The sequence below is a fragment of the Aegilops tauschii genome, chromosome 2 (genome assembly GCF_002575655.3).
Source record: "Aegilops tauschii subsp. strangulata cultivar AL8/78 chromosome 2, Aet v6.0, whole genome shotgun sequence".
NCBI lineage: Eukaryota > Viridiplantae > Streptophyta > Magnoliopsida > Poales > Poaceae > Aegilops > Aegilops tauschii.
The window spans coordinates 500,638,461-500,648,700 of NC_053036.3; the positions used below are offsets into that span (position 1 = coordinate 500,638,461).

Sequence of the window (10,240 nt, forward strand, 5' to 3'; positions counted from 1 at the left end):
GCTGTTCTTTCGGCCCAACCCGACGAAAAAACGGACTCCTAGGGACGCGGCTGGGCCAATTTTCATCCGCCGACGCTAAGAAATCGCTTGGGGAGGGCGTGTTGGGGCACGGCAGGAGATGCTCTAAGGTTGACAATATCTCGTAACTGTGCACGTAAACTTTTCGTCCCATGTAAAGCTCAGGAGAGACGGTAAAAAACCTACTACTACAGTAGCCGGCTTGCTCAAATTACTCGACACCGACGAGCGTGATGAGCGGGTGAACAGGTCCTCCAAAACGGCATCATTGAACGAGTCACGTATGCGTCCGTCCTCATTCCGGCCGCACTCCCCAAGTGATGGTGACTGGTGGTCCCGCTGTAGCGCAAAGAAGCTACACCATGGCCCCACACGTCGGCCCAGGCATGCCCCAAAGCTCCGACCCGTATCAACGCGGCAATTACTTCGGCTCAGAAGAAGAAGAAAGCATTAATTCCGCTATCAAGAAGAAGATATCCCAGTACAACAATAAATTCCCTTTGCTTCTCTCTTTTTTTATAACAAAAAAAAGAAGGGAAGGGTAACGAGGACGAGAGAAAACATCAGTGTAGTGTAGGGTTGGATGGGTAACGAGGATGAAAGGGACGGGCTAGAGCGAGCGAGCGAGCGAGTAAAGCTGTGTGGTTAGGGAAAGCGGATAAAGCGCGAGAGTGATTAGCCGCGGGAAAACGGTGCTTAGCAGCAGCCCACGCGCAACCTTTTCGCCGCTTTCCGCTTTATTTTTCATTTGTTTTCTTCCCGAAACAGAACGGGAACAAATCCACAGCCCCACCACTCCCACGCCTTTCGCTCCCCCCCCCCCCCCCCCCCCGGCGCGCTCCGCCTCCCTCATCAGTCCTCCTCACAAGCGCAGAGAGAGAGAGAGAGAGCGTCTGGGTGCGGAGTCACTCTGGCTGGGACTGGCGCTAGCAGCAGCGGCGGCGGCACTGGTGAGCGGTGGTGGCGAGGAGGAGCCGGCCAAGAGTGCGGCGCGTCGTCACCGAGGCCGAGGCGCCCGTCATCTCTGGACTCTGGGGATCTCCGCTTTCCCCCGTTCGAGGTGATTGATTATTTTCCTTCGATTTGTGTCCTTGTTTGCTTCGGTTGGGGAACCGGCGGCTGGTCCTGGTCGCTCGTCGCCGTGTTCGCCGGCGGGGAAGATCTGAATGCGGCGCGGGGTGGGTGCATTCTGTGTCTATAGGCCGCGGGGATTCTGCTGCGGTTTTGGCGGGTGCCTCGGGGTTTGAGGAAAACCTGGCGTGATTTGGTGGGTTGTTGTTTTCTCATTCTCGCGGAAGCACGCGTCTAATCCGGTGGGTTGGTTTGTGATTCTGTTCTGCAGGGTGGAGGATTGGACCTGTTCCTACTCCCGGGGGTCTGCTTTCGCTGGGTTTTCCGATAATTTGCCCAGGAGCAGGTTTGATTCTTCGAACCCGTGTTGGGCTGGAGAGAAACTTTGTTCTCCTCGTCTCCTTAATCAATCTGTGCGTGACTGTTGCAGGTGAAGTGCTGTCTGTGCTGAAATTTGCCATCCCGGTGCAGAAGTCCTGCCGTCGTTGGTGCCTTGTTGAGGAGAGAATCGCTTGGGATTTGCCTTGTCTTGTTCGGCTCTTGCTTGGTGGTTTTGCACTTGTTATGCTAAGGTCTGAATGGAGCTAGTAGATAAGATTGCGGAGCCTGAAGACCCTCTGGTGGTCACCGCTCGGAAGGTGCAGAGCCTGGAGCCGCCACTGCCGATTCCGATAAAGGCCTCATGGAAAGGGAAGACCTCCCAGCAGCAGGATGAGAAGGATCTGCCAGATGATGGGGAGGAGAGCTTCCAGAGCGTGGATTCCTCAGATGAGGGTGGCCGGAGTTCTTTCTCCGGGGCCAGTCACCCCCTGGAGCCAATTGATATGGACCTTATGAAGACGGTCTATGTCGCCATTGATGAGGAGAAGCCTGAGCGGCCGGTGTGTCTGGTGCGAGGGCTATCAGCCAAAGGGCCGTTCATGGATGACCTCTCGCTCCGTGTCACAGGCCTGAAGGCAAATGCAGTGGTCTGTGCAAGCAGTGGTGAAGGCTTGGCTGAAGAGAGGAAGGTGTCTGGTGCTGCAGTGGCGTCGCTGGCCACGGCACGCTCGTCACAGGCTACTGAAACTGTGTCCTTGCCTCCGGATTCGGAGGAGAAGGACTGCGTGTGGGATGCATCGCTCCCTCCCAGCGGCAATGTCAGCCCTCACAGTAGTATTGATAGCATGGGAGTGGTCACTGCCATGAGCATCGCGAGCAACCGCAGTAACACATATAAAAGTGAAGCCATAGCTAGCGGAACCATGCTTACTGTCGAGAGGAACTTTGGAAGTGTAAAGAGTAGTGTTCGAGGTGACTCTTTAGAAAGTGCAAAAACAAGCATGAGCCGAGCAAGTGACAGCAGTGGTGTTAGCGATGATAGCAGCTGGAGCCATATCACTGGAGGTACCAGCAAGCCTCACAAGGGGAACGACCCTAGAGGAAAGGCGATTCATGCTGTGCGGATTCGAGATGGCGTGCTTGGGATGAGCCACTTTAGACTGCTCAAGCGTCTAGGCTGTGGTGACATTGGCAGTGTATACCTCTCGGAGTTAAGTGGGACTAGGTGCTACTTTGCAATGAAAGTGATGGACAAGGCATCCTTGGCCAGCAGGAAGAAGTTGAATAGGGCTCAAACTGAGAGGGAGATCCTACAGCTTCTGGATCATCCATTCCTACCAACTCTGTATACACATTTTGAGACTGATAGGTTCTCTTGTCTGGTCATGGAATTTTGTCCGGGTGGCGACTTGCACACTCTGCGACAGAAACAGCCAGGAAAATATTTCTCCGAGTATGCAGCAAGGTATATTAATCATGAGCCAGTTCCTTCGAAAAATACAACTTGAATTTTCATATTGTATTCACATTCAGTATTTTGTTTTTATCAAGTTTAGTATTGATTCCATTTGCTACCAATTTAATGTAGGTTAGAGTTATTACTATTTCTGCTTTATAATATTAGAGAAGCAGTTGAGCCTGAAGCATAATTTCCGAACTGTGCAAAGATGGTTTCCGCAAGGGAAAAAAAATTCTGTATACCTATAAAGTTTGATAGGACGTTATCTTTTGGGGCTTCAGGAAGCAGCCAGTGTAGTGCTGCCCGGTTACTCAGGCAAAATTTCTGAATGCGGTCTTATGACTGTTGTGAGATGGTGTGCAGAGAAATGTGATTTGTTCGAATGTACTCTGCAGGTGTGCTCGTAAATGGTGCATAAATTTATAGACTGAAATGTAGGCAGCATGTTGAAATGATTTTGAGATATTATAAACCGTGCTCCAATTAGCTTTTGCTTTAGCATCTTACCCTTCAATATTAGATCTTTCGTATTCAGTAGCTTATCTTTTACCTAGTTGGCTAGTTGCAACTAAAAGCGCTGACTTTGCGCTCTCTGAATTTGAGCAGGTTTTATGCTGCAGAAGTTCTTCTAGCTATTGAATATCTGCACATGCTGGGAGTTGTTTACAGGGACCTGAAGCCAGAAAATGTTCTGGTGCGTGATGATGGCCACATAATGCTTTCAGATTTCGACCTCTCCCTGAGATGTGCAGTGTCACCTACATTAATCAGGACATCGGCCTTTGATTCTGACCCCAGAAGGGCGGGTGGTTCATTCTGTGTGCAACCTACTTGCATGGAGCCTACTTCGGCCTGTATTCAGCCAGCTTGTTTCATACCCAAATTGTTCGGTCAGAAGAGCAAGAAAAAGACCAGAAAGACAAGGTCTGAGCTAGGACAGAGTGCCATCAACCTGCCCGAGCTCCTCGCAGAACCAACGTCAGCTCGATCCATGTCATTTGTTGGGACTCACGAGTACTTGGCCCCAGAAATCATCAAAGGCGAAGGCCATGGAAGTGCGGTCGACTGGTGGACCTTTGGTATCTTCTTGCACGAGCTTCTATACGGCAAGACACCATTCAAGGGGTCAGGCAACCGTGCCACGCTGTTCAACGTGGTCGGTCAGCAGCTGAAGTTCCCCGAGTCGCCGTCGACGAGCTACGCCGGCAGGGATCTCATCAGGGGGCTCCTGGCCAAGGAGCCGCAGCAGCGCCTCGGCGTGAAGAGGGGCGCGACGGAGATCAAGCAGCACCCGTTCTTCGAGGGCGTGAACTGGGCCCTCATCCGGTGCAGCACGCCCCCCGAGGTCCCGAGGCCCGTCGAGGCTGAGCTGCCCGTGAAGTACGGGGTGTCGGAGGCGGTCGCGAGCACCAACAAGAGGGTGGTCGGCGCGGACGCCAAGTCCAGCGGGAAGTACCTTGACTTTGAGTTCTTTTAGAGTTTGCGCCTTAGCGGCGGAGCTTGTTGTTTGCATACTGTTGGTGTTGTTGGGTCAGTGTGGTGTTGTGATTTTCACGGTGCTGTTTATGTCAGTCACCGCTGTTACAAATTTCTTGCATCTGAACTGGCCGAAATTAGCTAGGTGTGTTTGATCTGCATCACCTGATGGGAATAGCCTGTCTCTGTTTCTGAACATGTTTTGCGTGCTACAGATTTTGCATTGCAGAAACACTCTGAAGAGTGGCGTCTTCGGGGTTTTGCGCCATCACTCGGCGAATCGGGCATTCTGACTGGATTTAAAGAATATAATTGTAGCTGGTAAATGTATTTTAGTGTTGATTGGTCGCTCCTTTAGTATGTTTATTTTAGTGAGTTTTCCCTTTGACAAAGGAAAAAGAGATGCAGCGAGTGATCTATAGACTTTGGAATAGCTGATTATGTGTTTATTTGCTCTAGCTGGTTATATTCAGGTGTTGATGAAATTGGTTAAGCTCGAGAACCTGTTTGAGTGGATTATCCGAAGAACTGCAGATTCCCCGTTTGATGTTTGGTAAAAAAGGCGCAGTTTATTACGTACTACTGGTATAAAGTTGACTGAAACTCGCCTAAGAAAAAAAAAGTTGCCTGAAACTAACTGATCTTAGCCGTCCATATTGAGGGAGTTTATACTAACTGTTGAATCTAAACACCCGCCGCCGGGAAGCAGGGAAGCAAACCCTGAACACCAACCCCGCCGGCGTGCTCGATTGGCCGAACAAGAGAAAACGCGACCTCGCTGAGCCGCCTCCCGCCGCCACTACTCACCATCCCCTCCTCCCCCGGCAACGTCGGCCGCCATGGTGAAGCGGTGGCTCCCCCTGGAGGCTAACCCCGACGTCATGAACCAGGTACCCCACGCCTCCTCTGCACCTCCGGCAGGGCTTCGCCTCGGCCTCCCCTCTTCCTCGCTCACGGGCCCTCGCGCCACGGCCGGCTGCAGTTCATGTGGGGGCTGGGGGTCCCGGAGGACGTGGGGTTCTGCGACGTGTACGGGCTCGACGACGAGATGCTCGCCATGGTGCCCCAGCCGGTCCTCGCCGTCCTCCTGCTCTACCCGCAGGTGATTCCTGAGTCCTGGCGCCTAACTGGTTGTGGGATTTTGTTTGGGTTGCTTGTGCCGGTGGATGGTGTGAGAGGAGCTGATTTGTTTTCCACCTGCGTTTTGGTAAGCAGGATCGGAAGAAGGAATCCGATGCTTCGACCACTTCGACAGTGGAGACCAAGGTGAGACTGAACTGTATGGTTAGTTTGGTTGTAAGTATGCTCAGCACAATTCCTGACCAAACTCACTCGATTTCACATTAAAACCTGGTAAATAATTTGGTTCGTTCACCTGCTTCTAGGAATTTTGTGTGAAACATTGTGTTCCTAGCACCCGCAAAAAAAAAACAAAACATTGTGTTCCTAGTACTGAACTTTGGCGAAATATTGCCATAATACTTCAGCATAATTAATCATAGGACATCAGGGCATTATCATGATGTATCTGCTTAATTGCTCACCCAATGACATCAGGGCATTGCCATAATAGTTTAGCAGGAAGGGTAGCAGCCAGTGGTTAAGGTTTTAGCCGATTCTTCAAACTCTACATGTTACTTCAACGGTAGGTCTTTAGCCATTTGCCCATTTTCATGGTGCCCCTAGTTATTGTGTATTTCCTTGGATACTCCTTTAAACAAGTAAACAAACTGCACTTCAATGGTTAAATTGTTTGAATGCTATCATGCTTGCTAACCAAGAAGTTTAATGCATTAAGTTGATTTCTACTGCTGACTTATTTTTGCACTGCACACTCGACATATCGTACTTGTTTCCCTAAATTCCAACTTGTGTATCAACTCAGTATAAGGAATTGTGTCCACAATGGTTAGCAGCTTATTAGGCTTCTATTATTTCTTCCATATGCGTAATGTTATAGGTTGTATACATATTGGGTTCCTGGTTCCCAAACAGCTAGAGGGACAGTACTGTAATTTATTAAAGATTGTTAAGGAACCTATGCAAAGTTTCTATATGGTTATTTCTTGATAATACAAAAAAATCATGATGCAGGAACCCAACAAGAAAGTATATTTTACAAAACAGACTGTTGGCAATGCTTGCGGAACAATTGGTATTATTCATGCAATAGGGAATGCTGTGTCCAAAATCAAGCTAGGTATTTAAAGCAGTTTTGAGTTTTAACTTCCTATTGATGTACAGAATATTATTGCCTACACGCATCAAGACAACACTCTATTATGTGAGCTTTTATTTGGTCTTGCAGTCTAAGCATAGTCATTGTTTCATGCAATTCTATCAGTGTGAGGGTGTGACCACCCAATAATTCACTAAGGTCATTTCCATGATCCTTAAGAACTCCTTCATCCCTTGCCATCTGTTTCTTAAGAGAATAGGTGGTAATGGATAGTCATTTCTTGACTTGCTATCATATGAATAATGTATTTCCGGCAGGGACGGAGCTGCCTTATAGACATTGGAGTCAGTTGACCCCAATGGAATTTGAAAATCCTTCATTAATTTAGTACTAATCATTAACATTATAGAACGATGAACCCACTGCCATATACATGACCCCATCAATTTTTTTTTCTAGCTTCATCCCTGATTTCCGGAATCCCGACTTCACAATTATATCTACTTCCCAAGAACTTGGATATGCATACTCTTCTTTTCTGTTATATACTACCTCCGTCCTGGTTTATTAGTCCCCTTTATAATTTGTGTCAAATTTTGACCAACGATTTAACTAATAAAATATTAATGCATGTCAACAAAAATTATATCGTTGGATTCATATTTTTGGATTCATATTTGAACCTAGTTTTCAATGATATAATTTTTTATGACATGCATGAACATTTTGTTAGTTAAATTTATGGTCAAACTTTGGCACAAAATACAATAGGGACCAATAAACCAGGATGGAGGTAGTATTTGCAATACTAATGCATGCTTTTGGTCATACATAATGACATAAATATGAATTATTTAGACTTGTGAGTTTAATTTACCTAGTTCCAACTTCCAAGACTACTTCAACAAAATGTTATGTTGAGTATCTTACCTTTTAATGCCCGCTATTTTTGACTTGTTACGAGATTTGATTAGTATTTTTTTTGTTTGCAGTTGATGGATCCTATTTTCATAGATTTTATATACAAACTGCTGATATGGATCCTATCCAGGTTAGCAGTCCATGTACGCATACTTCTTTTCTTGTTAAAGACTATTATTATGGATTGACTTCTATGTTGTCCTAATTATAAAGTACTTGATGGTATCAGCGTGCTGCTTTTCTTGAGGAGGACCAAGAAATGGAGGATGCTCATTCTGTTGCTGCTGCTGGTGGTGATACGGAGGTCAGCACTGCAGTAAATTTCTTCAATTATGCCTAGCATACGATATTTGCACCCGATGACCAGATAATATTACGTTAATGTTTTGTGAATGGAATGTTTATAATTGTGGTCTGTCATTCCTGAGAGTCGCGATCGCGACCTTTCTAAGACCAACTTCTGATCTGTTACTGGGAACTGGTCAAGGCGATTGGATCCTGTCGGAATTTTGAGACCTGACTGTTAGCCAGTTTACCTGCTTCTCTGCCTTATGTTGGTTCTTGTTTGTCAGTTTGAATAGCTTGCGATCTGGGGTGAACGTTGTTGCTCATGTGTCATTTGTGAATGGGTATTGGGCATTGTTCATTAGTTTAGAACTTCCACAAGGAGCATGTTATTATAGAACTGTCAACCACAATAATTTGAATGCTCTCATGGAAGATATGTGTTTATATAATATATCCTTAGTTTGAATGTGATTTAATCTACGATTGCATTCTGAGATATCTATATTTTATTGTGCAGGCCAAGGATGGGGTAATTGAACATTACGTTTGTTTTTCATGTGTTGATGGTATGTATTGCACAAGTATCCATCCGTTACCGGAGGGCCATAATTGATTTTTTTTTTCTGTCACAAGTCACCGTCTCTTTATCTGTTGTTCACTCTGTTTTTCCTTCCCTTTTCCATCCAGGTGAACTTTACGAGCTTGATGGAGGAAATCCGCAGCCGATACATCACGGCCCTTCCTCTCCTGATAGCTTGTTGCAGGTAAATTGTTCAGCTGTCCGCATCTCTCATTCTGTGAACAGCGTATTGTATGGAAGATAGTGTTGCCTGTTTATAACTTCAACATAAGGGTTTTGGTTGTGACTGTATTGCTTAGTATCTCTTCATTATACTAAATTATGTCGTAATGCTTAGTCAATTCTTATTTTCATAGTAAGATATTAGTAGCTGCTTTGCTGCTTTCGTGTGCAGGCCCATTAAGCAGTCAGGGTGGTCTCACGACCGCACAACCATTTTGCAAAAGAAAAAAAATGGAAGCAGTTCAGCCCAACACAAAATCGGCAAAAAATAAAGCCGGGCCTATTTTTTTTTACTAAATACGCGCACTCGATTGGAAAAATCCGGTCCGCTATATCACCTCTCATGAAGGAAGGTTCAGTGACAAATGTAAATGCTGAACACTTGTGATTTTCTGAACCCTATTATTCCTTGGCTGTATGCAATTGCAGGATGCTGCAAGAGTCATAAAAGCGAGGATTGTGGAGTATTCTGAGTCACTCAACTTCAATGTCATGGCTCTCTCGATGATGTAGTGAATATATGGGTCCAGAGAGAAGGTCTATTGATTCACACACACCACTCTACCTCATCTGCACCGGCCTCAGTTAAGTCCAACTGTAGGATCATTTCCGTTATGCTGGTGTAACATTGTGAAATGAAATGAAATAATACGGGAACACAAAATGATCAACGCAGACCACATCCTCTTCAAGCTACTCTTAACTTGCCATTCCGCTGCACCGAGGAGATACATTTGTCTTTTTAAAGTTGCTTGTTGATGTTTCCCTTTCGACTAGATGAGCTTCTCATGTGTATTATCGACCGTAGACGGTAAGAAGCGCTTGTAGTAACATTTATGATTACACGTGTTAAGGAAAGGTTCATCTACAGTAGCTTTTTTAAAAGAAAGAAAGAAAGTGGTTTCCCCGGTTCCACCCATTTTATTGAATGAAACCACAGTAAGCATGGTCAAGAAGGATCTCGGGAGCAGTCTAAGTGACTGACCAGACGAATTCAAACATGGTTCAGCCACAAAGCTTATTGCTAGTTCATCCCAGCAAACCCAACCTAAGGGAGCAACGACAGAAAGACATCGCCCGACACTACCTACAGCATCAATGCATCATTTAGGGAATCAGTTGGTGTTGGGGACGAGAATCTGGCGTCGCTCCTCATCAGTTGCGTTGCGTTCACCGGTAGGATCAGTCCCAGGCTATGCGAAGCAGCTCTCCTCGATGATGATCCGGTAGTCTGAGGCAGCGGAGCAACAACTGACAATCCGAGCGCGAAGAGATGGTTGTTTGAGCTCCGGGATTCACTACCGCGTGCCCAGTTTGTCAAGTCGGTTGTGACTTTTGTGGGTGATTTGGACCGCTCGAAGAAAGGCTATTTATGAACAAATATTCCAAAGTCCGATGTCTACTCATTTATTTGTTCAACGATTCACCGGTGAGCTTGACTCCATCAGTACTATCACGACTAGAGCAGCGACGGGGTGCTCTCCTTGTACTGCTGCACGAACCGCAATCGGAAGAAGGGTTCTGTAAAATTCATGTAGCGGGAGACCTTTCCGCGGATGGCAAGGCCGGTGCGTCGGCTGCAATATGCAGGAGTAGAGATGGCAGATACTCGGGATCTTCTTCTATTGTTATGCATGGCACCATTGACACGACAACACTGCAAATCCTAGCATGCCGCGAAGCTTTATCGTTATCTGAAGATCTC

General features: G+C 46.5%; 2 protein-coding genes across 3 annotated transcripts; both read left to right on the forward strand.

Moving 5' to 3' along the window:
• The first annotated feature begins 768 nt into the window (after window positions 1-768).
• Window positions 769-4,577, forward strand: LOC109740320 (serine/threonine-protein kinase D6PKL1). Its single transcript, XM_020299366.4, has 4 exons — window positions 769-1,078; window positions 1,361-1,435; window positions 1,520-2,875; window positions 3,476-4,577. The coding sequence occupies exons 3-4, from the start codon at window positions 1,668-1,670 to the stop codon at window positions 4,344-4,346; spliced, it is 2,079 nt and encodes a 692-aa protein (XP_020154955.1). The 5' UTR covers window positions 769-1,078; window positions 1,361-1,435; window positions 1,520-1,667; the 3' UTR covers window positions 4,347-4,577.
• A 405-nt stretch (window positions 4,578-4,982) lies between these two features.
• LOC109740294 (ubiquitin carboxyl-terminal hydrolase 3) lies at window positions 4,983-9,311 on the forward strand. Of its 2 annotated transcripts, none has more exons than XM_020299354.4 (9): window positions 4,983-5,235; window positions 5,328-5,447; window positions 5,561-5,611; window positions 6,440-6,545; window positions 7,517-7,575; window positions 7,675-7,749; window positions 8,251-8,299; window positions 8,421-8,497; window positions 8,708-9,311. In XM_020299354.4, the coding sequence occupies exons 1-9, from the start codon at window positions 5,185-5,187 to the stop codon at window positions 8,714-8,716; spliced, it is 597 nt and encodes a 198-aa protein (XP_020154943.1). In that variant the 5' UTR covers window positions 4,983-5,184; the 3' UTR covers window positions 8,717-9,311. The 2 variants fall into 2 exon arrangements, with proteins under 2 accessions (XP_020154943.1, XP_020154927.1); XM_020299338.4 differs by having other exon boundaries at window positions 8,965-9,311.
• The last annotated feature ends 929 nt before the right edge of the window (window positions 9,312-10,240 follow it).